Here is a 27,349-nt window from a genome sequence, read left to right as displayed (position 1 = left end):
AGTCATTTATGTCACTCTCTAGATTCTAAATCACAATCCAATGATTGTGCTCTAATGATTTGAGTCAAGCCCTATTGGATTCTATTGCATTGTCAATTTACAATCCCAAGAATATGGCTAAAAAGACTTTTTTTAGTATTTTGAATATTTGGACAAATACCTTAGGCAACAAAAATTTCCAGTGTTTTTAGATGTATAAATTAGACATTTTGTGATATTAAATTGCCAGATATGGCAAACCATTAATTTGATAGATAGTGCTAAAGATGCAGTCCTTTAGTAAATAGCAATTAGAATTTCCATTTGCACCAGAGTAAAGTACAGATTAAACTGTAGCAAAATAAGCTGACTGAAAGGTCTGTATCAGAAAATGCACTGTCATTTGATTTAGTCATCTGAGCAACCTACAGGTTTTAATTTAATCGCACCTAAGTAGGTGGCAGTCAATGAAAACTTCATTTAACAATAGTCAGATCAGTACTTTGCAAAGGATTATCATTATTTTTTTTGTGAGCCATGATATTAATTAGAAATGACAAACTGAATGCTATGAAAGACCCATAAGGTTTACCTATCTGCCAGGGTAATTATCACCATTGCTTTACTTAGAAAGTCTGCTATTGTTGAAGCTGCAGTTCTGTTTAAGCAGCATCAATTTCCTGAAATAAGGAATATTTGAAAAAAGATTTTAAAAACTTTAATTCATAGGGGCATCTAGGTGGCTCAGTCAGTTAAGTATCTGCCTTTGGCTCAGGTCATGATCTCAGGGTCCTGGGATTGAGCCCTGAGTTGGGGTCCCTGTTCTGCAGGGAGCCTGCTTCTCCCTCTCCCTCCGTCCCTCTCGCCTGCTTGTGCACTCTCTCTCACTCAAATAAATACAATTTTAAGAAAATGTAATTCATAAAATATGTTCTGAATATTACTATGTATATTAAAAAGTATTCTTAGTTTGGGGCACCTGGGGGGCTCAGTCAGTTGAACATCCACCCAACTCTTGGTTTCAGCTCAGGTAATGATCTCATGGGTACTGAGATCCAGCCCCAGCTCAGGCTCCTCACTCAGCATGGAGTCTGCTTGGGATTCTTTCCTTCTGCCTCTCCATCTCTCACTTGCTCACGTATGCACTCTCGCTCTCAAAAAAAAAAAAAAAAATCTTTAAAAAAGTGAAAAGTATTCTTAGTTATAAATTCTATTAACTTGTTGCATCAGCCAGTGTTACCACTGGTTCTATAAAATAGTCTTAGTTTTAAAGATTTGGGGGCATGTGTAAAACTCTTTCTGTTTTTAAGATAGTTAAATTCTGGCAGTTATATCTAAAGTCTTTTATAGACATTATAGTATCTGAAAGAAGATTTGAGAAAATGAGGCCCAGTTCTGCATTCTCTTTCCAATTATGATGTGTTTTTCATTAATTTAACCTATCTGCATTGTGCAGTATTCATTACAAAAGAATATGCTCAACTGATGGAGAATTGATTTTTAGTATCTAAATTTCAATGGTGAAATTTGTCACCTTTGATTTTTGATTGTATGCTCTGTTGCCCTGAGATAGTTGATTTAGAAGACCTTAAATATTCTCACGGAGATTAAAAAAATGCCCCAGGAGAAAAAAAAAAGTAAATTATTTCTTTATAAATGCATAACTTACATACAATAAAATGCAATAATTTAAAATGTACAATTTGATACATTTTGGTGAATGCAGATAATTGAATTAACACTAGCTCAATTAAGATAAAGATAATTTCCTTCACTCCAGACATTCCTCAAACTACTCACTCTACCTCACTCCTTCCAGTTTCCTACTCCAATCCAGGCAATCACTGTCTGAACTGTTCTGATTTCTTTCACTTTAATTTAGTTTAGCTCATTCTATAACTTGATACAGATGAAACTATATTACTTGAATACTTTCATTTATGCCATGTTTTGTTTGATATAATGTTTTTGAGATTTATCTAATATTATTGCATGTTTCAGGGGTTTGTTTTGTTTGTTTGATTGCCGAGAAGAATTTTCTTGTATGACAACAGTCACCCATTGATGGATATTTGGGTTAGCTCTTATAACTAAATATGCCATGAATATTTTTATAATGGTTTCTTTTTGAACATTCAAAATATTCTCTTGGATAAATTCAAAGATGTAGTATTGTTTACTTATATAACAAACTGCCAAAATATTTTCCAAAGAGATTGTGCAAGATATCAGTTTACTGCCTCTTATCTCTCAATTCACTTTTCATTGCCTGTTCTACAGTAATGGAACTGGATTCCGTAAGCATGGCCTATAACAAACAAAATGTTAAGCTTCGTCAATATAGGAAACTACAAGGGTCTGCAGAGTGAAGGACTTCTCTTTCTGGCTCTGGAGTACTTCTGATTCTTCTTCTACTCCAGTGATGCTTGAAGGAGAGATATGTAGGGGTGCTCCACCACAGATGCATGACTAGTGTATACAATCCCATGGAAAGCTTGCATATCTGGTCTTAGTTAAATTAAGGAATTTAACTTGGGTACCCTAGGTACACACCCTAGGTACACACCCCACTTACAAATGGACTCCCAATGCCCCAACTTCCCCCATGCACCTGCCTGCTGGCTTCAGCTTACTTGCTTCCTGGATGAGTGTTGCCTCCTTGCCATCCCAGCTGTGGTTCCCTTCCCTCCAGCCTCTGTGCACCTAGACCAGAGAAGAGGGGGGAATATGTGTGGTATCACCTACTTTGCCAGTGACTATGGACCAACTGGCTCTGGCCCCATCAACCAAATAGACTTCTGGGCTATCCGTTGCACTGCAACCTTCTTCAATGAGAACTGAATCCCAAATCTGGGGAGCAAACACACTTTTCTAGTTTGGCTTTTCTGTTGATACTCTGTTTCATTATGAGTATGTTTTAGAGCTTTCTTTACTCCTTTACATTTATTCTTCTACTATAATTAGAAATTCCTTATTTTAAACTTTCCCTATTTGAGGTACTAAGTCTTTTGTCTCCTAATTGGACCTGAACTAATAATAGTGATTATACCATTCTATACTCCCCACCAGCTACATGTTTGGGTTAGTTAATCTACATTCTTGCAAACACTTCTCTGTTCAGTTTTTTGATTTTAACATTTCTTCTAGTGGTGAAGTGGTAACTTACTATACTTTTAATTTTATATCAGATTGAGTAGTTGATTTCAGGGGACTATCTCCTGATTCACACCCAAGATTAAATGGCCATTGATACAATTCCTTGTTTATACATATACATCTCTGTGTTTGTGCACACAAGTGTGTAAACTATCTAATGGTAGCAGTGTTTGACACAGCTTTCAGAGAAAACAAATCTGTGTTTAGAAGTCTCATTTTTTTTTAAGAATTAGCTTCATTGTTCTTTACAAAGAGCTCATGTAGAGATTATTATTTTTACTTTTAAGTTGGCAAAAATAGAAGAGTAAACTATTTAGGAAAATGGTGAGTTAAGAGTCAGTGGTTTTTATTGGGTAGAGGTAATTCTGTGCCCTAATAGAGAGCTGAGAAAAGCAGAGTGTCACTTAAAGTGGGCCAGATATCCTCCCATAGGGTGGTTAGAAGAGGTGTATAGCAAATTACAAGAGATTTTGTAGGACCTTAATAGCTATCAATAAAAATACAAATGATAATGTCAAATGTGGTGCTTTACACTTAACACACATTCAAGCAGGATCACATGAACATTTTTTCAACTCAGGGCTAATTTTTAAAAATATTTCTTCCTTTTTGTATAACAGCTCCCAAGTAAGTTAAAGTACACCATTATAGAATATGTTATTTTGTATTTTAGAATTAGCTCAATTTCTTTAATTTCTAGATGAAGACATTAAGATATAGAATCATTAGGGGACATCATCAAAAACTATAGGTAAACATTATTTCAATAAGCTACGACATTATTGCCCCATTAGTAAGGATTTTTCTTTATGATTCTATTTTAGTCACCCTCTTAGTAAGTGCTAACTGAATCATAGATATATTTAGCTCAAATATTAGAAAGAAGATCCTAAATTTAAATCTTTATGATGGGGATTCAGTATCATCATTTTTGTATATCAAATAGTATTTCGAAAATGGAAACGTAAAAATAATAGTTTTTTTACATATAATCAAGTTTTCTGATGCATCTCTTTTATAAAAGAAACACTGTTAACATTTATTGTTTTAAGGAGTTTCAAAGATAATATAATATGTTAGTAAAGGAATAATAAAGAACAGAAAAGCATGACATTTTTAAATTGTCATCAATACTTTAATACTAGAGTAGAATGATTTTTGGATGAAATTCTGTCTTGTAATAGTATCCAGAGTTTTTTATCAACTTTGAGTTATCGATGTAGTAGTCAGTTTCATTTCATACAATTGTATAAGATAGGGTATTATTGAAATAAACATTGTGATATTTTGATATATATTTATGACAAAATAATTTAATCCAGCAATCACATCGAAATCTGCTAATAGTGTAGACCCCCACATTTAATATTTGTAATGGGGAGACCAGAGTTAGAGTGGAAGGATTTTATAAAACTAAAGTAATATTAAGGTTTAAAACTAAGAAAAGTCACTCCAAAGACGTGCAGCCACATTTAGTCACATTTAGCACCACAAAATTGGCTGTCAAAAGTCTAATTAACTATCAGGCATTAGCTCTATTTTCCAAGCAGCTCACTTGCATAGTCTTTCATTATAACATCTGGCAAGTTTAAAAAAATTCCCTAGAAAACTACTTCTTCCTATAGTTTTACAACATAGGGTTTTAGTGAAATGAACTGTTGTTAAAACAACAACAAAAGCATATTCAGTGCTTCATTGTTGAACCGTGAAGATTTTTAAAGCATGTTTGAGCTACTGGTCACTTCATTTTATGTGAAAACACACAATTAAGCTTAAAGAGACATTTCACCAAGTGAATGCTGGTACATACTTTGATTTCACTATTTAGTGACATAATTTTTCCAACATTTTTCCAAAATTGAAACCCAGCCTTCAATGGCACATGATGAGTGTTTAACTTAGTTTTTTTCTTGATTTTTTTTTTCAAACAGCTGAAGAGCTCTTTCATTACTTAAGTATACTTACGTTACTAGCTGAAATTCAAAGAGAAGGACATATTTGCCCATGTGTTTGCTCTAATAGTTAGAGATAAGCATTTCACAACACAAAGTTTTGATGATAAGAAAATATTATAATATCCAGGGAATAAAGGCTGATTGCTTACAGAGTACCACAGACTAAAAATAGACTTATTAATTAGTAGCAACAGAGGGCAAAATAACATGAAATAATATTTTTTATTGTGACTAGAAAAAAGTAATTATCAAATAAGAATTCCAGACACAGTTAAACTATCCTTTAAAAATGATTAGACGGGGACCTGGGTGGCTCAGTCGGTTAAGCGTCCTGACCTTCAGCTCAGTTCATGATCCCAGAGCCCTGGGATTGAGCTGTGTCTGGCTCTGGACTCAGGGGGGGAGTCTGCTTCTCCTTTTCCCTCTGCCTCTCCTCCTGTTTATGCTCTCTCTTTTTCTCTCTCTCTCTCTGTCTCTGAAATAAATACAGTCTTTAAAAAAAATAAAAATGATTGGAAAATAAAGATACATTCAGAAAAATATATAAAAGTTATAGCACAAATTGCATATGCTGGAAGAACTATAAAACGATATGCTTCCACACATAAAATTACACAAGAGAACCCAAAAAGGAAGTGTGAATTACAAGAAGCAATGATGGGCAAATAAATTGGTAGATTTGATAATTTTAAATTAGCTATGTCAGTAAAACTAGTAATAGAAATAATGACTATTTTGCAGTGGTTTGATGGTAAAGTGAGGTGTAGCTCATGGAAAATGGTGTGGAAGTTGAATATAAAAGATTTGGTGTTAACGTGTTCTAAGACCTTGGTACTCTTCAGAAAGAGGATGATCTCTTTTCTAGAGAAAAGTTAAATATATATATATATATAATTAACACACTATGAGGCAGGAAAGAGGAAAGAAAACTAAAGGGAAAAAAAAGAAATATTGCAGAATAGAAAGCACAAAATAAGGGCCCTGGGTGACTCAGTCGGTTAAGCATCTGCCTTCGGCTCAGGTTATGATCTCAGGGTCCTGGAATCAAGCCCTGCATCGCTTCTCCCTCTCCCTCTGCTGCTCCCCCTGCTTGTGCTCTCTCTCTCTCTCTCTCTCTCTCTGTCAAATAAATAAATAAAATCTTTAAAAAAAAGCACAAAATAAAGTGAGGGGAAAGAGTACAATTACATTAAAAAAAATCACATTTGTGGGCGCCTGGGTGGCTCAGATGGTTAAGTGTCTGCCTTCAGCTCAGGTCATGTTCCCAGGGTCCTGGGATCGAGTCCTGCATCGCGCTCTCTGCTCCTTGGGAGCCTGCTTTTCCCTCTGCTTCTCTCTCTCTCTCTCTCTCTCTGTCTCTCATGAATAAATAAATAAATAAAATCTTTAAAAAAAATCACATTTGAAACAGAAGAAGAGATAGGTCACTTTAGATTGGACTTATAAATCCATCTAAGAGTTTTTAAGAGCATTCTTAAAATATAAATTTAAGAATTGAAAATAAAGGAGTTCGGACAAAAGTTAACCAGGCAAATACTAATCAAAAGAAAATTAGTTATAGCAATATTAATATCAGAAAAAGTCCAAAAATGGTGGAAGTGAGGAGTTGGACATTTATTCAATTGATTCAGATTTGGTTGTCTCAGCCTACCTATTCCAACAGACCAATGCCTGACCCTCTCAAAATCCTCTTTTTTTTCTGCTCCATAGGCAGCATTGTTCCCATGCCCATCTTCACACTCAGTTCCCCTAGAACGGATTCTTACCCTTTCTCTCCTGGACTTTCATTAGTTTCCTTGTCTTGACCAATTTTATTCAAAACATAACTAAATTTTTGTGAGTGATCTCTTTACCATAAAACCTAATTATGTCACTCTCCAAATTAAAATCATTAAATGACATGGCATTTCTAAAAGGTAGAACTCCAAAGGGTAAAAAGCTTCCATCCGCCTCCCCCGTGTTTTTTCATAATACTTGCAGGCAGCATGCACGTTTTATATTCATCGATCTTGAACTATCTGTCATTCCAGGGATAGGGCATCCTTTTTATACTCTTATGCATTTCATACTATCTCCTTATATAGAGTTTTCTTTCATTTTGCACATTGTACATGTTTCAAAACCTACCTAAGTTTGTATTCATTCTAATTATCTTTCATTCACCACTATATGACTCCTTCAACTGTGTGTGTGTATGTATTTTCACATAGCTAAATATATATATACATTAAATATGTATATATGTATATATATATTAAATATGAATGTGTATAACTTCTACTTAACAATGTATTCTAATTGTTTTTTTTTATATATATCTTTTCCAGTTAAAATGTTGAGTCTGTTGAGGACAGGATCCATTCCATGTAGGATATCTGTTGTCAAAAATGTATGCTGAAATACAATAACATTCACTCTTGAAAGAAGAATGTGAATTTGGAGATCATTTAGTCCAAAAGCTTGATTTTTATAGATGAATCTATCAGGCTACATAGAGATTACTATTTTTTACTACATTTGTCTTTTAAAAATCTGAATCAATATTAGGAATATTAAGTTTTCATTGTATTTGTCAAATTTCTAAGAAATCTTTTCTCTGGCATTGGCTTAACTAAGTTAACTGGTTCATCATTAGCCCCACTAAAAATAAAACGCAGAATTATTTAAAAGTGCTTTAACCTGGAATCATTGGGATTTAATCTTCTAAAAATCTAGGCTTTTTTTGTGGATAAACACTCTTAAATTCCAGAAGAGATTTTGTGCAGATTAGGAGTTCTGATCTTCCCTGTTAAAGCTTATTTCAGTTCTTGATACTAACAATAATACCTATTTTTGCACCTTAATGACACCACTTTTTGCCTTTCCCTCTTTTAAGACCACCTGCATGAAATATGAATACTAATGATTCCTCAGCTGCATTGGGAACTCGGCACCTTTCAGTCACAGTCCCATGTTTGTTTTCTTGACCTAGCATCTGCATTACGTGCCCTTACTTTTTGGTTACCCTGATGTAAGGACCTCTCCTCAAGAACTAGATCTTTTTTAACTGACATACCTGTCTACACTCACATTTGTTTCCTGCTCTCACCTACCCTTGCTGGTTCAGGTACTTCCACCATTAGCAGCTGGGTCAGGCTGGATTTGACCTAGATTTCCCTGGTCTAGCAATGAGTGGGGGATCCAAGACTGAAAAACAAATATTCTGGTGAAAGAGTGAGGGAAATCCTATATCACAAGTGAAACGCAACTACATAACAAGTGAAAGTATAAGGCAATTGTATGGAATTTAGACTGCTTCTTTTTTTTTTTTTTTTGAAACAAAGCAAAACAAAAACATTAATAGTTAGGTCCCCAGGTTAGTTCACATCAATCAGAAAGATTAAGACAAAAAGAACATGGCCAAATGAATTCAAGGGTGCTAGCTGAAATCTTTCTAGGGATCATTGTACTGGATGCTTGAGAAAAACTAAAATACACTAATATGGTAATACAGAATAGAATAGGAGATGTTAATTTGAAAAAGATGGAAAAAAGGGGATAGCAACAGAGGGAGGTGATGAATTTATGCCAGGCTTTTTTAAAATACAGGATTGATTCTAATCCATGGGCTTCAGCCAAGGGGAAGATGGTTGTGTTATTGTTGTGATTTCAAGAATAAAATCCCAAGCATCTGTATTTACAGTGTGTGATGTTTTACAATTTTTAAGCTGCCAACAATGTAAGTTCTGCTCAAAAATACAGATGGTTAAAATAACATGCACAGAAAGTGATCTTTTCCTTATTGCAGATCCTATGTATCTGATTCTTCATGTTCACTTTCTATTATATTTTCCAGCTCCTGACAAATACTACTACTCCTTTATTTGATCATTTATGTAGAATTTTATGCAAAATTTTATTAAATTAATTTTCATGTGCTATATTTGTTCTGATAATTTCCTCTCATTATACACTAATTTTTGAGTTCTCATTACTTTTATTAAGTAAATATAATGTAAGAAGTCTCATGGAACTTTAGAAAATTATCTAATGTAAGCTGTATAAGGTAAATAAAACCAGAAAAAATAAGTAAAGATAACTACCAGTGGTCTGCATGTGGTATGTAACTAGATGAGATTAACTATGATAGTTTCACGTGTATCATACTATTTTATTTCAAAACAAAAACACTCTTTTTTCAGAATATTACGTCCTAAGATAAATATGTTCACACTGAGTGTAGGACATATGAATATAAGATACAGTGGTAGGCAAAATGACATTGCTTTATAGGCAGAATTGTTTAATTTTAATCAATATTTAAAAGTGATATTAACAATTAAGAGTCAAAATAGGGGGCACCTGAGTGACACAGTTGGTTAAGTGTCCAACTCTTGGTTTCAGCTCAGGCCATGATCTCGGGGTCCTGGGATCGAGCCCTACATCGGGCTCCATGCTCTGCATGGAGTCTACTTGGGATTCTCTCTCTCTCTCTCCCTCTGCTCTTCCCGCTCATGCTGCCTCTCTCTCTCTTTCAAATAAATAAATAAAATATTTAAAAAATAAGCTAATGATTAGAAATAGCACCATTTTAATGCCTTCTAAGTTGTCAGATGATTTTCTTTTATGTTGTTTAACAAAAAGTCATGCAGATCTAAAGTGCAATAGTTCAATGAGACAGTTTTCTAATTAGTTATAATTTAAACTGTGATAGTATAATGAGAATGTTCAAGCAACTTGCATTTGCATGGTGAACAAAGTATATTGAACATTTCATAAAGAATAAAATTACTATTATTTATCTTAAGTTTTGAAATTACTCGGAAATTAAAAGTAGCCATATCTAATCATTGATTGTCAAAAATTTTTTTCTTAGAGGAAACTTAAATATTAATGTTCCAAATAGATGCATTTGACCATTTTATTATGATATAAGATGTCTACTAGTGAACATGTTATCAACTATATGTGTTAGTATTTTTAATTTTAAATCTCATGAGTATTTGAAATCTCAAGAGTTTTGTAGAAATATATATTTTTGAAGAGAGAAAATGTGTAGGTTTTCTACAAGATTTATTTATTTATTTATTTTAGAAAGAGAGAGAGCATGAACAGGGGTCGGGGGAAGGGGACAGAATCTCAAGGAGACTCCTCGTTGAGTGTAGAGCCTGACACAAGGCACAATCCCATGACCCCAAGATCATGACCTGAGCCAAAATCAAGAGTTGAATGCTCAACCAACTAAGCCAACCAGGAGCTCCAAAATATGTGTTTTTATATATATGCATATATATAATGCTGTATTTGTTTGAAATTGGTTTTATTTATTGTTTATGAAAATGTATTAACTTTAGTTAGGATATTGACTTAATATATTCATAAAGCTAAATTTGATTTGTACACCAGATGTTAGCTTTAGTTTACACTAGGTTTAAGATTTGAAAAACTTGGCTCAAATCCACATTTCATATTCAGTGAAAAGTTCAAGGCTCTCCCAAATGCTTCTTCATATTCTAAGCACACATTTTTTCAGGTCACCTTGGCTCCATTTTTCTACATGCATTAGAATTTTATTTTCAGTTTCCATCCTGCATGGGTTTTTTTTCTCTCAATTGTGACATGTACCCAAAGTGGACACTCAGTGCCTTTTCCTTATTTGTGCCAACTCCCTCCCTGGACTTTCCACCCACAAAAATCACAACATAATAACACCAAATATCACCAATAGTGATTACCAATAGCAGTATTATTCATAATAAACAAAAGGTAGAAACAACCAAAATTCCCCTCAACTAGTGAATGGATAAATAAAATATGGCATATCTATACAATGGAATGATATTTAGCAATATAAAGAAATGAAGTAGTGATGCATACTAGGACATGGCTGGGCCTTGAAAACATTACTGCAAACAAAGGAAGCCAGTCACAGAAGACCACATATTGTATAATGCCATTTAAATAAAATATTCAGAGGGCGCCTGGGTGGCTCAGATGGTTAAGCGTCTGCCTTCGGCTCAGGTCATGATCCCAGGGTCCTGGGATCGAGTCCTGCATCAGGCTCCCGGCTCAGCAGGGAGTCTGCTTCTCCCTCTCCCTCTGCCTCTCCCCCTGCTTGTGCTCTCTCTGTCTTTCTCGTAAATGAATAAATAAAATCTTTAAAAATAAAAAATAAATAAATAAATAAATAAATAAATAAATAAATAAAATATTCAGAATGGACAAATCTATAGAGACAGAAATTATATTAGTGTGTGCTCCTATTAGAGGTTGTGAAGGAGCTGGTGGAGTATCATTTCTTTGAGCTGATAAAAATGTTCTAAAATTGATTATGATAGTAGTATCACAGCTGCTAATATACTGAAAACTACTGAATTTTAAACATGAAAAGAATGAATTGTATGCAAGTTATCTTATTAAAACTGTTATTTAAAATATCACCAATAAGTCACACAATCTTTGTGTTGGCATCCACCAAGAGAGAGGTTTTGTCTAGAGAAATGGTGGTTCAAATATCAGGCACAATTTAAAAATGAAAATGCAACATCTCAGTTATTACGATGATGCACTCAGCCAGTTCCTAGTACAGCTGTAGACTTTTGTTTTGCATATCCAAAAATTTATTAATGCCCACTAATGTCTTTTGGGTTTAATTCTTTATCTCTAACCACCTGCATCTATCTAGGGAAAGCAGAAGCAGAAATTATAATTCTCCATTGACAGAAGTATTACATTAACATAACCCAACTTTATTTCTGCACCTTTACTGATTAGAAGATAGTAACAACTATAGAAAATTTTGGTCTTAAAGTTTCTGTTTTGTTTACACATTGTTTGTTCATAGGGGTGTATGTTAGCTTCTGAATAGAATAAATAAAACTAAACTGCAGCCATCTATGAACTCTGAGTTAGGCAGGTAGAAATAGAAGCATCTCTTAAAAGAGGAAGAATGTGAAGAAAATTTAGAGCTGAACTGCTATGTAAATTCCTTGATCAAATTGTTTGATGAGATTAGCTACCTCCATTTTGCAGAAATATATCTTAATATTTTCTGAACAATTTTTTTTTTAGCTTTAGATCCAGCTAAAGATCCATGCCTAAAGATGAAATGTAGTCGCCATAAAGTATGCATTGCTCAAGATTCTCAGACTGCAATCTGCATTAGTCACCGGAGGCTTACACACAGGTAAACACTATTAAATTAAATTCCACTGATTGAATAGTACTCTTTACCATGAATAACTGCAGAGTGTAAATATTTGGCAATATCTGCTAAGCTTTTATCCAGAGTTTTATTGAAACAATTTTAGAAGCTTGGTTAATACAATTATGATTCACTTGGGTTAAACATTGTAATCAGTCAGAATTACTATAGATTACAGAATTTAGGCATATATTATTAAATAAAGAGGATTTTGTGCAGATTGGGTTAAAGTGTTACACTTTTTCAATTTTAAAGAATAAGTACAATTTTGGTACACTCTAAATATTTATGCTTATGCCTTTTTTTTTAAAGATTTATTTATTTATTTGAGAGAGAGAGAATGAGAGAGAGAGAGATACATGAGAGGGGGGAGGGTCAGAGGGAGAAGCAGACTCCCTGCTGAGCAGGGAGCCCAATGTGGGACTCGATCCCGGGACTCCAGGATCATGACCTGAGCCGAAGGCAGTCACTTAACCAACTGAGCCACCCAGGTGCCCGATGCTTATGCCTTTTGAAAGATATTTTCCTTAAGGAAGAATTGGAAACAAAGGGAAAAAAATGAGAGATGTTCATAAAAAAAGATGAAAAGTCACAATACAGAAACATGGACCTAGAATCCTTGAGGACACCTTCCTTCAAGGAAGTACTCATACTCATACTCCACTCATACTGGTGGAGTCCTTGTAGTCTGGAAGCTGACACAAAATTTAAAAAGAAGAAAGGGCTTTAATTTTTTTTTACTAATGATATCACTGCTTCTGTCAGATATGCTCTATTTTGAGAAGGATCAGTAATTTAGAAATAGCCTGTGTAGTTTCATGCTGAGTCCTAAGGATTGAAACATGCCATAACCAAAAGTGAAATCACTGGGTAACTGACTGAAGCAAGAAGGTATATTCATTCCTTTTATTACTTTTAAAAAAGTCTCTTTATGAGAACACTCTTTTTTTTGTGTGTGTGATATTGGACCTGTATTGCTCTTACATCAAATGAGCAAGGGAATTTCGCTATTTGGGTATGTTCAGAGATTAATTGCATTTTGACTTCAGTGTATTTTACTCTAAAGTATATTATTCAAACACAACAACAGAGATTAAAAACATTAGAGAATAGGAATGTAAGTAACATTGCTAGAAAATGGCATAATTTAAATTTTGTTGACTTTTCTTATTGATATAAAAGCACATAAGCATAAAGCCCGTTATTACATGCTGAATGGAGTAGAAAAGTCTATTCCATAATGCCACATCTACTGTGGCAGATTTCAAGTGCCAAAGCAGGCTAATGCAACCAAGATAAAGAGTTTAGGAATGAGTTCACTTGGGACAAAAGAATCATGGCAGACCAATTGTGTACTTTCAGAAGTAAGAGAGAGAGAGGAAGAAAGAGGACAGGGTGCCTGGGTGGCTCAGTTGGTTAAGCAACTGCCTCCGGCTCAGGTCGTGATCCTGGAGTCCTGGGATCGAGTCCCACATCGGGCTCCCTGCTCGGCAGGGAGTCTGCTTCTCCCTCTGACCCTCCCCGCTCTCATGTGCTCTCTCTCTCTCTCATTCTCTCTCTCAAATAAATAAATAAAATCTTTAAAAAAAAAAGAAAGAGGACAACAGTTTGGTGATGTGAAGTGTAAAAGACTTCTAGGAAATAGCACTGCTGTAAAGTCAATGTATTGTGGGAGGGCACAGAATGGGAAAGCAGAATTATCAGCAATATATTCCCTACTCAATCATGTCCTCTATGTTAATTTTATCAAGGGATACCAGAACTTCAGGCCAGAAATTTATTTTTCTATTTATTTCCTTTGGCTTTCAAAAAGCTTCTGAATTTCTTGAATTCATATTAATTAATCATCAAAAAATTAAATATTAATATGCAAATGTATGTATGAAGGGGATGAGGGAGAGTTGATTTTTACTTGAGGGATCGATACGAGGGTGATGTCAAAATGAATTCCTGTATAATCCCTCACCTATATTGCAGAGACTTAGTCAATTCATTTCACATAAAAGCCAAAACTGTTTTATCACAGCTTTCAGAGACCCTGGGAAGGATTTTCATCTACACACATTTAATACCTCATTGGCCATTTCACCCCTGGTCCCCTGAACCAAGTCAAAGAGCAACTGAAGAACTCACAGTTAATCTCATGCTTGGGGCAGTGACCCTTTCCTTTCCACAACTGCTGAACACTGAAGCCAGGAGAGGTTAAAGTAACTGACTCAAGATCACAGAGCTGGGAATTTTCAGAGCATTGATTCCAGTCTATATATACTGACACCAAAGTCCATGCTTTTTACAACTGTGCTGTCTCACTGCTTCTCTAAAATATTAAGAAAAAAACAACGCATAACTACAGACAAAAAGAAACTTCCTTAACATGATAAAGGCTCAGAACCAATAGTTAGAATATTTCTTTAATATAAACAAGTGACGTGTCTTGAATTGAGAACCATTGCCATCTCTGCCTTTGGTGTAGTAGGGGGCTGGGGCAGTGCAGGAGACTACTAGGTTTTAAGTGGGTGGACTTCCAAGTGTTTTATGTAAATAGTATTAAGCCCTGTTCTATTTCTGATAGACACTACTATAAAATTTGCACTCAATACACACTATATTCGATAAATAAATAACTAGTTTCCAAAGAATTGATTTTAAGATGAATATTTGGTATGTTTTATTTGCTTTGAGGATGTCAGTACATAGTGAATATTTAAACAACACTTAGGGAAGGAGAGTTTTACCAAGCAGTTTGATCAATAAAAGCGGCCAATGTAAATAAAGCAGGTCTTAAATCTGGGGGTTGTGTGTGTGATATGGGGATGGGGTGCAGAAAACAAGGAAAAAGGTTTAATTAATCAATTCTGGCCACTTACATAGTTTAGATTAGAAATTACTACTGTTTTTATTTAAAGTAACAGCTTATTAGTTTTTTTCTTTTTCTTTTCTTGATCTCATAAAAGAGAAAATGGAATTTTCTATTTGCTTTGTAGGGAGAATCTTATTTTTCAAAGAAGTTTTCCTAATTTTCCACCCCTTCCAAACTAGATGACACATCCATTTTTCCACTACCTTAGATCCCTGAACTCATTTTGAAATACTGATTACATTTGTAATAAGTTGTCTAACATTAATCTCCTTCAACTGACAGGAAGTTTTATGAAGGCAGTGTCTATGTCTTACTACTTTATACTCAACTTGACATACTGACTAGTATATATTTTCTTTGAAGAATGTATTAAGATAGCTTTTATTTTTGAATAAGCTAAGAGAAGAAAATTGAGTAGTTTGATCAATTGAACTGGTCAACCTAGATAATCTAAGTCTGAAGTTATTTTCTGTGTGCCTTGTGCTTATTGATTAGATAGTCTGGAAAGGACATAAGAGTCAATCAACAAACATCTTTAAATAAATTTATTGAGAAAGAAGGGTTCAAGATGGCAGTGTAGGAAAATCCTGAACTTACCTCCTTTGGTGGACACAACAAATTTACAACTACATATGGAAAAATTTCTTCTGAAAAATACCTAAAACCTGAATGAACAGAGCCTCCACAACAAAGGAGAAAAGGGTACATTAGGAAACAACAAGCACACACACACACACATACACACACACACACACACTTACACACACAAAACAGGAACAGCAATCCATAATCAGGATGGATCTCAAAAATACAGAACTTTTCCCTAAGAAGTGAAGGATCTATGCTCTACGTCAGGCACCCCAACCCTTAGATCCTTCACAGGACAGATGAGTGCCCCAAATGCCTTGCTTTCAGAACAAATGGGAATTACATCCAAGAAAACCATTTGGTTTACCCTAAGATCCAGCACAAAATCAACAGTTTGAAAGTACCTAAAACATATGTGAAGGAGATGTAATTACTGATCTTAAAGCATCTGCTGGAAAGACAATAACTTTTTGGGACTCTCTCTGAGGACAAAGTCATTGTCAGGTGCCATTTTTGCAAACTCATTGCAAATGCAGGCACTGGTGGATACCATCTTAGAACTCTCCCTCTAACCTGTTAGCACCAGAGGGTATGCCCTACTGAGTGTCCCACCAACTCCCATGCTGCAGCCACACATCCCATGTGGGCTCGAGTGAGAGCCATGCCCACCCCTGTGTCACACAACCACATGCTACAGCTGGGCCGGATGAGATCCCTGCCCACTCCCATCCTGTAGCTGCAGCCTCACAACAGCAGCTGGATGCACACAGCTCACACAGGGGATGCCTCTGGCTGCCAGGAGGATAGCACTTCTAAGCCTTACATTATCTCCTACATTAGGATATGTCCTACATTAAGCCACTCCTTTGAGATGGGAAGAGGTAGCTGATTTGCCTAATACATAGAAACAAACACAGAGGGTCAGGCAAAATGAGGAAAGAGAAGACTTTTCCAAAAAACAGACAAGACAAAACCTCAGCAAAAGACATTAATGAAGCACAAATAAGCAATTTACCTGATAAAGAGTTTTAAATAATGGTCATAAAGATGCTTCCTGAACTTGGGAGAAGAATGGATGAACACAGTGAGAACTTCAACAAAGAAATAGAAAATATAAGAAAGCACCAAACAAAAAAATATAAAGCTGAAGAATACAATAACTAAACTAAAAAATTACCTTTGAGAGTCACAACAGGAAACTGGATGAAGCAGAAGAATGGGTCAGTGAGCTGGAAAACAAAGCAATGGCACTCACCCAGATAGAGCAGAAAAAAGAAAAACAAATTAAAAGTGAAGCTATTTTAAAGGACCTCTGACAAAGAATTAAGCAGAATAACATTTGTATTATAGGGGTGTAAAAAAGAGAAGAGAGAGAAAAGTCCAGAAAACTTATTTGAAGAAACTATGGCAGAGAACTTCCCTAATCCAGGAAAGAAAACAGACATACAGGTCCAAGAAGCCCAGAGAGTTCTAAACAAGATGAACACAAAGCGATCCACACTAAGGCACATTATTAAAATGTAAAAGTTAAAAAGAAAAAAAAATCTTAAAAGCAGCAAGAAGAAAACAACTTGTTACATAAAAGGGAAACCCAAAACACTATCAGAAAATTTTCAACACAAACTTTGCTTGCCAGAGGGAGTGGCATGATATATTCAAAATTCTGAAAGAAAAAATTTTCAGCCAATAATTCCTTACCCTGTAAGGTTATCATTCAGAATTAAAGGGGGAGATTAAGAGTTTTCCAGACAAGCAAAAAGCGAAGAAGTTCATCACCACTTAACCAGCCTTACAAGAAATGTTAAAGGGACCTCTGTGAGTAGAAAAGAAATGGCCCTAATTAATCACAAGAAAACATATGAAAGTAAAATATGTCCCTGGAAAAGGTGAATATATATTAAAGACAGTGAATCAATCAATTATAAGACAAGTATGAAAGTTAAAGACAAAAGTAGTAAAATTAACTAAAACTACATTAACTAATTAAGGGATGTATAATATAAAAGGATAAACTTAGGGGTACCTGGGTGGCTCAGTCTGTTGGGCATCTGACTTCCGCTCAGGTCATGATCTTGGAGTTGTGGGATCAAGCCCCACATTGGGCTCTCTGCTCAGCAGAGAGTCAGCTTCTCACTGTTGCTCTCTCTCTCTCTCTTTCAAATAAATAAATAAGATCTATATATAAAAAAAAATCACTTAACCACCTGTTACATACATAGAATGTTATATGTGAAACTCATAGTAACCACAAAGCAAGAACTTATAGTAAAAATACAAAAGAAAATGGTAAAGGAATGTAAACATAACACGAAAGATAATCACCAAACCACAAAGGAAGAGAAAGGAGAAAAAGGAACAGACAGCTAGAAAACAATTAACAAAATGGCAATAAGTGCATACCTATCAATAATTGTTATTAATATAAGTGGACTAAACTCGCCAATCAAAGACATAGAGTGGCTGAATGGATAAAACACAATCCATCGGTAGAAGACTCTACGACGGCACCGTGGAGTGGTGGAAAGCCAGACCGGAGCGACGTCGGACGCACAGGATCTTCCTCACGGAACCATGTCGAAGCAAGAAGCAGGCGCCAACGCCTCCTCATGGGTCGTTGCTTGCCGGCGAAACTCGGCAGTGTCCCATGCTCCGGAAAGGAGGCCGACGGAGGACCTGAATCGAAGAGGTCAGGAGGCCAGTAGGGGCGGCAGAGGTGGCGGCTGGAGGAACCCCTCTGACCTCCAGCAACCTGTGGCCGCTGGCCTCCTAGAACCGCCGCTTTGCTTTGGATTGAATAACGTGTGGGTCGGCGCTGTGATCGGTCGTGGAGGGTCAAAACTAAAAGTACAACAAATACGAAAATACAGATAATAAAAGGTCATTCAGAAGAAGCGGAGATCAGCATCTTTGGCAACAAGGTGATGCAGGCGAAGGCCAAAACAGTGATAGATAATGTTAAAAAACAAGAAAATTACAATTAAAAACTCGGAACTGATATTGTTGCATTCCAACCTTATGTTGGAAGAGATGTAAAGACAGATAGTAATGTTACAGAGAATCAGCCATTGATTGATTGGGATCAAATTCGAGAAGATGCTTTGAAATGGGGGGGAAAAAATGGGAAGATTACCACCAATTAAGAAAAACCTTTACGTGGAGTCAGAAGCAACAAATTCAATGTCACAAGTGCAAGTAGACACTTGGAGGAAAGAAAATTATACTATAATGTGTGATGACTTGAAAGAAGGGGAGAAGTGTCGTATACCCAATCCTACTTGTAAATTTGAGGATGCTTTTCAGTGTTATCCTGAGGTTATGGAAAACATTAAAAAGGCAGGCTTTCAAAAGCCAACACAGATCCAGTCGCAGTCATGGCCGATAGTTTTACAAGATGTAGATCTTATAGGAATACCCCAAACTGGAACCGGGAAAACACTGTCCTACTTAAATTGCCCGGATTTATACACTTGGATTCACAGCTTGTAATTAGTGGAAAAAGGAATGAACCCGGCATGTTAGTCCTTACACCTACGCGCGAGTTAGCACTTCAAGTGGAAGCTGAATGTTCCGAGTATTCATATAAAGGCCTCAAAAATGTGTGTATATATGGCGGTGGAGATAAAAATGGACAAATACAAGATCTGAAAAAAGGAGTAGATATTATTATAGCAACTCCTGGAAGACTGAATGATCTACAAATGAATAACTTTGTTAACCTCAGAAATGTAAACTACTTGGTTTTAGATGAAGCCGACAAGATGCTAGATATGGGATTTGAACCCCAGATAATGAAGATTTTATTAGATGTGCGCCCAGACAGGCAGACTATTATGACAAGTGCAACGTGGCCATATGCTGTCCGTCGACTTGCACAGACTTATTTGAAAGAGCCAATGATTGTATAAATTGGTACTTTGGATCTAGTGGTGGTAAGTACCGTGAAACAAAACATAATTGTCACCACCGAAGAAGAGCAACGATCTCATATCCAAACTTTTCTAGGAAGCCTGTCTCCCAAAGACAAAGTCATAGTGTTTGTCAGCAGAAAAGCTGTTGCTGACCACCTATCAAGCGACCTGATTCTGCGACATGTATCAGTGGAATCCCTTCACGGTAATAGGGAGCAGAGTGACCGAGAGAGGGCATTAGAAAACTTTAAAACAGGTAAAGTAAGAATATTGATTGCCACCGACTTGGCATCTCAGGGTCTTGATGTCCTTGATATCACACACATCTATAATTATGATTTCCCCCAGAACATCGAAGAATATGTGCACAGAGTAGGGCACACTGGAAGAGCAGGGAGAACTGGGATATCTATTACTGTCCTCACTAGAAATGACTGGAGGGTTGCTGGAGAGTTAATTAATATTCTGGAAAGAGCACAACAGAGTATCCCAGAGGATCTTGTGGCAATGGCCAAGGGGTGCGAGGTGAATAAACTGAAAAAAGAAATGGAGAAAAAATTGAGGAGACCCCAAGGAAAACCCCAGAAGTTTTATTATTAATGCCCTTGTTGAAAAGTGGTACCAGCCCCCTGAGAGGAGGTCTCAAGATATATGGAAGTATGGGAAACATGCTGGCACTATGAAGAAATAAGTGATTCTTCAAATAATAGTGTTTAAAAATGTAGAATTCGGTATTTTATACTTTAATAAAATACAAAGTATTTAAACGAGTTAAAATTTTTTTCATGGATATTAAGGAATGTAGCATTACATTTTTCACTTTTTACTATCCTTATTTAAAAATATAAATTTTATCTCCTGTAATGTTGTTATATTAAGGTCAGTCTTTAAAGAGTTGAAAGCCTGTTCAGATATCATGGCAGTGAAAGATACTGTTAACAAATAAATGTTTTTTTATGATAAAAAGAAAAAACCTAATCCATCTATTATGCTGTCTACAAGGGACTAACTTTATTTTTTTAAGTTTATTTATTAGTTAGTTAACTAGTTATTTATGTAATCTCTACACCCAATGTGGGGCTCAAACTCATGACACCAAGATCAAGAGTCACATGCTCTTCCAACTGAGCTGGCCAGGTGCCCTAAGACTCGCTTTAGAAGTAGGGTCACACACAGACTGAAAGAAGAGGGATGGAAAAAGATATTCTATGTAAAAGGAAACAGAAAGCTGGTGTAGCTATACTCATATCATAGAAAATAGACTAAAATAAAGATTGTATAACAGACAAAGAGGGGCATTACATGATGATAAAGAGGACAATCCAACAAGAGGATATAACAATTTTATTTATTTATTTTTAATTTTTATTTATTTATTTGACAGAGAGACACAGCGAGAGAGGAAACACAAGCAGGGGGAGTGGGAGAGGGAGAAGCAGCTTTCCCACGGAGCAGGGAGCCCTATGCGGGGCTTGATCCCAGGACTCTGGGATCTTGACCCGAGCTGAAGGCAGACGCTTAAGGACTGAGCCACCCAGGTGCCCCGAGGATATAACAATTTTAAATATCTATGCAGTTAACATAAGAACACCTAAATATACAAAGCAAATATTAATGTACCTAAAGGGAGGAATTGACAGCAATACAATTAATAGTAGATGTTAACATCAGAATTACATCATTTCATATATTATTCAGACAAAAACTCAATAAGGAAACATCAGACCTAAATGATACATTAGACCAGATAGACTTTATACAGACCATCCCATCCAAAAGTAGCACAATATATATTGTTCTTAAGTGCACATGAAATATTCTCCAGGGTAGATCACATATTGGAACACAAAATAATTCTCAATAAATTCAAGAAGGTTGAAATGATGTCAAGTATCTTTTCCAACTACAGTGGAGTAAAACCTGAAATCAATTACAAATTGAAAACAGGAAAAAAACATAAAAATGTGGAGATTAAAAAATGTGCTATTGAACAACCAAAGGGTCATTGAATAAATTGAAGGAGAAATTAAAAAAAAAAAAAAGACCTAGAGACAAATGAAAACAAAATCGGGCATACCAAAACCTATGGGATGCAACAAATGCAGTTCTGAGAGGGAAGTTCATAGCAATAAAGGCTTACTTCAAGAAAAAAGAAAAAAATGTCAAATAAAAAATCTAACTTTACACCTAAAGGAACTAGAAGAAGAGGAACAAATGAATTCCAAAGTTAATAGAAGGAAGGAATTAATAGGGATCAAAGTAGAAATAAGTAAAATAGAGAGTAAACAGACAATAGTAAAAATCAGTAAACTAAGAACTGGTTCTTTGAACAAAATTGACAAAGAATTAGCTAGACCAACCAAGAAAAAAAAAAAACCACAGAGGGTTCAAATAAATCAAATCAGAAATAAAAGAGTAAGTTACAGTTGATACCATAGAAATACAAATGATCATAAAAAATACTACAAGTCTATATTAACAAATTGGACAACCTAGATGAAATAGATAAATTTCTAGAAACACACGATCCTCCAGGACTGACTTATGAAGAAATAGAAAATCTGAATAAACTAATTTCTAGTGATAGTGAATTAGTAATAAAAATCTCCCAAGAAATGAAAGTCCAAGACCAATGGTTTCACTACTGAATTCTGTCAAATATTCAAATATTTAATACATTGTCTTCTCAAACCCTTCCAAACAATTAAAGAGGAAGAATACTTCCAAACTCATTTTATTTTATTTCTTTTTAAAGATTTTATTTGTTTATTTGAGAGAAAGAATGAGATAGAGAGAGAGAACGAGAGGGGGGAGTCAGAGGGAGAAGCAGATTCCCTGCTGAGAAGGGACTCTGATGCGGGACTCGATCCCGGGACTCCAGGATCATGACCTGAGCCAAAGGCCGTTGCTTAACCAACTGAGACACCCAGGCTCCCTCCCAAACTCATTTTATGAGGCTAGCCTTATCCTAATTCCAAAACCAGAGAAGCAATCTACAGGTTCAATGAAATGCTTATGAAAATCTCACAGAAATATAACAAATAATTCTAAAATTTATATATATGACACCACCAAAACAATCTTGAGAAAGAACAAAACTGGAGGTATTATGCTCCCTAATTTCAAATATACTGGAAAGCCATAGTAATCAAAACAGTATGGTGTGGATTCACAGATGAATGGAACAGGACTGGGAGCCCAGAAAATAAACCCACACATGTATGAACAATTAATTTACAACAAAGGAGTCGAGAACATAAAACAGAGAAAGGATGGTGTCTTTGATAAACGGTGCTGAGAAAACTGGATAGCCACATGCAAAAGAATGCAAGTAGACGACTGTATTATACCACACACAAAAATTAACTCAAAGTAGATTAACAACTTGAATGTAAGACATGAAATCATAAAATTCCCAGAAGAAAACATGGTGAGAAGGTCCTTGACATTCATCTTAGCAGTTGGTGGATCTGACTCCAAGGGCAGAGGAAACAAAAGCAAAAATAAAGAAATGGGCCTACATCAAACTAAAAAGCTTCTACACAGCAAAGGAAATCATCACCAAAATGAAAAGACAATCTACTGAATGGAAGAAGACATTTGCAAGTCATTTATCCTATAAGGGATTAATGTGCAAAATATATAAAAAAACTCATACAACTAAACAATAAAAAAAAACTTAAAAATGGGCAGAGGACTTGAATAGACATTTTTCCAAAGAAGACATACAGATGGCCAACAGACACATGACAAAATTTTCATAAGCACTAATTATTAGGGAAATGTAAATCAAAATCACAATGAGATATCACCTCACACCTGTTAGAAGGGCTATTATCAAAAACACAAGAAATAACAGGTGTTGGAGAGAATGTGGAGGAAAGGGAACCCTTATACATTGTTGGTGGGAATGTAAATTGTTGCAATCCCTATGGAAAACAGTATGGAAATTCTTCAAATTATTAAGAATATATGGAAATTCTCCCAAGTAATTAAGAATGGATCTACTATATAATCCACCTATCCCACTTCTGGGTATTTATCTGAATAGCATGAAAACACTAATTTGAAAAGATGGTTGGATGTCCATGTTCACTGCACATTATTTACAATAGCCAAGTTATGGAAAAACCTAAGTATCCACTGATGGATAAATGAATAAAGATGGTATGCTACACACACACACACACACACACACACACACACACACACACACACACACACGGGAATACTATTCAGCCCTAAAAATAAATGGAATCTTGTCATTTGTCATGCGTGGAACCTAAGGGTATTATGCTAAGTGAAATAAATCAGGTGGTGAAAGACAAATACTGTATGATTCACTCATAGGCAGAATCTAAAAGAAATGTAACAAATGAATAAACAGAATAACACAAAAACAAACTCATAGATACAGAGACAGACTAATGATTACCTAATGGGTGAAGGGGGTATATTTTGTGGTGATGGGTGGTAACTAGACTTTTGGGGGTATTCACTTTGTAGTGTATAGAGATATCAAAGTATAATTTTGTATACCTGAAAATTATATAATGTTATATACCAATTTGACCTCAAAAAATAGATATATTGATTGAATGAATAAACAAATAATTGCCAACAAAAAAAGTGAGAGGAGTATATAAAGATATGAGGAAGAGTACAGCCCCTAACAATTGGTTTTAGGAAACTAGTAGACCCTTGCCTTAGATTTGTAAATAATTGAAACAATTGCTAATGCTTTAATTAACACTACTTGTCTTTGGAATCAGAGAAATAGACTGATTGGGAGGCTCATGATGTGTTTTACACTAGCTTTGAACACTATTGCCAAAGTGGAGAAGGCTGTAAACTCTCCAAATAAGCCATGTTGAAAAATCACGTTTGGCTATTTGTCTCCTAAAGACTTTTTGTGAAGAATTGGCCTCAAACAAGTGTGATACCTGTGTGCTTGTGCTGATTTTCTGTTAGCATTATTATCACCAATTAAGACAAAATGGTTTTATGAACAATCAGAAAAACTTAAACTGCATCATGTTTTCTAAAATTTAGATGTTTGATATAAAATATATGATGGGATTGCCAGGCTTTGAAAATTACCCACTTTATATTGTAATCATGGGGAAGAGCTCTGGAGATGCTTACAGCTGAGGGTTTTTGTTTCATTGTTTTTGTACATTGTGAGCAAGAAGCCTAGTGTTTTATGCTCTCTTTGCTGCCTGTGCAGCTGCAGATAATTAACACTATTTCTAGATCCGTGTTTCAGGCCCCAGTCAATGGATGCTGCTGATATTAAAAAAAAAAAAAGTTTTGGCATAACATGACAGAGTAAGGTTGAAGAAGTTATTGCAGGACAAAACTAGCTATGTTAATTTCTGCACCATTTACACCAAAGGTTGAAAAAGAATCAATAAGGAAATGCTTTGGGCCTTGTAATAAGGCATTATATAAAAGAATGATGAAACTAATTTAAAATGCTATTTATTAAAAACAGATGTCAAAAGAATGTGAGTCCTAAAACTCCTCTATTTAAACTATGCACTTTTAGCATTCATAACTTTAATGGCCATTTTTGAAAGATCTGAATTTCTTTATATAATTATTAAATGTATTATTATGGTATTTATATTTCCATTGCTGTAATGTTTTAATATTTATGATGGAAAGATTTAATCACAGGGCTTAATTTATAGTAAAGTCTCAAAAGTATTTGTTGAATGAAATTGAACTCATAACTATTTTAAAATAACATTCCTTGTACTTATATAAGATTTAGCTTATGTTGTATATGAATGCACTGGTACTTCCCTTAGGGAGAATGAAATGCTGCATTTACTGCACACTTAATACATTCAAAGTTTTTTACTAATGCCTTAAATTTATATATTTTTACAACACTCTAAAAGTTTTAGGCTGAAGATTATTATGCCCAATTGATAGAAACAAAAACTGAAGCTCAAAATTTCTCGGTATTCTGCTTGAGATTAATTATACAGAAAGATTCTAGCTAGCTAGCTAGATTAAAGGGGAAGATTTAGGTTTTGGAATCAAGTTTATGTTTTATATATATACATTTCTTTCTATAATTATAAGTTAGAACAGATAATTGTTTGTATGTTTATGGATTGATGTTTATATAACTTCTTAGTACTTACTGTCCATAGATCTTTCAGTTAGTATATAGTATAGAGAGGTTTTACAACACTTTTTTAAAAATAGACTTCATTTTTTAGAGCATTTTTGGGTTTGCAGCAAAACTGAGCAAAAGTTACAGAAAATTTCCATATACCCTCTGTCCCCACATATGCATAACCTCCTCCATTACCAACAACTCCCACCAGGATGGTACATTTGTTATATTTGATAAACCTTCACTGACATATCACTATCATCCAAAATCCATGGTTTACATTATTTTTTAATATTAATTACATTTAAATGCAGGTCATAGTATTTTGGATAATGAATTAATTTAACTCTTTAAAACACAGACAATACCTAAAATTAATCGTGTTTCATTATTTCTTGAACTTTTCTAATGTGTATATATATGTGCAGATGAATACATATAGGTATAGACCACACACACACACACACACACATGCTTGCATATGTATGCATAACTAATTTAATCTCACAACACTGTGAGGGGAAGTGGGTTAAAGTTATTACCCCCACTTTACCAATGATAAAAGCCAAGGCACAGAATTTACATAATTTGCTCAAGTGAAAGACTTGGACATTTATCCTGGTTATTGAGGTTCCAGAATTTGTTCTTTTAATTATTATATTATATATTTTGGTACCTAATATTTATACTTATAGAAATGTCATATAAATGAGACACTCTTCTATATATTTTATAGATGTTAAATCATTTTATCTTACAACAACCCTATACATCTTAACAAAAATCACTAACTCTTGCCTAATATACAAGTTCTCAGCATATTTTTTTTTGATGAACATGCAATTTTTAGATTCTCTGTATTCTGATATCACCTTCAAGAGGGCATAATTCCTAGATACTTGAGTACTGTTCATAAGAAGAAAATTTAATTCATTAGACTGAACATTTAGATCAATCATTATAATGTGGTCAGCTTTTACTTCAGGTGCTGTACATTGGCAAAAACAAAAAACCTGTTTCTCAAATATAAAAATAAGACAACACTGACTATATTTTTAATACACAGCACAATACACCCTGTTGAAAATCAGGGGCTTGTTGATTAAAGTCCCAAATCCCCAGCATAGTCCCTTATATTCAGACCTAGGTAGCCTTACGGCATCCTCCACAGCCTTCTCCTGGTGGCACATTGCAGTCTTATCACAGTAGGAAATTCACTTGTGTGGAGTGAGGTAACAGAGCACAGAGGCCAGAGCAGGACTACCAGACTTCATAGTCTAGCCCCACTCTGCTAGCTGTGTGGTCTTGAGCAGGTTAATTGAATTCTCTGTGCTTCAGTTCTCTGTAAAATAGGGATGAGAATAATGGTACTTTCTGAAGATGTTGATTTAATGATTAATGAGTTAATATACAAAAACAATTTTAACAGTACCTAATCCATAGTAGGCATTGTGTAGGGATTAGTTACTACTACTTTTTCCTAAATGTGTTATACATTTTATAATCATAGACTTTTGCTATGTCTGAGATTTTTTCCTAGGAAATGTTCTGTCCATTTATTCCCTTGTTCTGGCAGACACTCCATTTCCG

General features: G+C 35.0%; 1 protein-coding gene and 1 pseudogene across 2 annotated transcripts in view; both read left to right on the top strand.

The window, feature by feature from the left end:
- Window positions 1-27,349, top strand: part of SPOCK3 (SPARC (osteonectin), cwcv and kazal like domains proteoglycan 3) — a 466,791-nt gene that overhangs the window by 188,283 nt on the left and 251,159 nt on the right. For both annotated transcript variants that reach the window (XM_073892466.1, XM_025874422.2), the window contains exon 4: window positions 12,141-12,255. In XM_073892466.1, the coding sequence (XP_073748567.1) occupies window positions 12,141-12,255 (115 nt within the window). The remainder of the gene's footprint in view (window positions 1-12,140; window positions 12,256-27,349) is intronic.
- LOC112825955 (probable ATP-dependent RNA helicase DDX43 pseudogene) lies at window positions 18,293-20,298 on the top strand (annotated as a pseudogene).

Source organism: Callorhinus ursinus, unplaced genomic scaffold (assembly GCF_003265705.2).
Source record: "Callorhinus ursinus isolate GAN/ISIS: 27379988/994484 unplaced genomic scaffold, GSC_fseal_2.0 scaffold4, whole genome shotgun sequence".
NCBI lineage: Eukaryota > Metazoa > Chordata > Mammalia > Carnivora > Otariidae > Callorhinus > Callorhinus ursinus.
The sequence above is the reverse complement of the archived record's forward strand: the minus strand, read 5'-3'. Positions and strand labels throughout refer to the sequence as shown.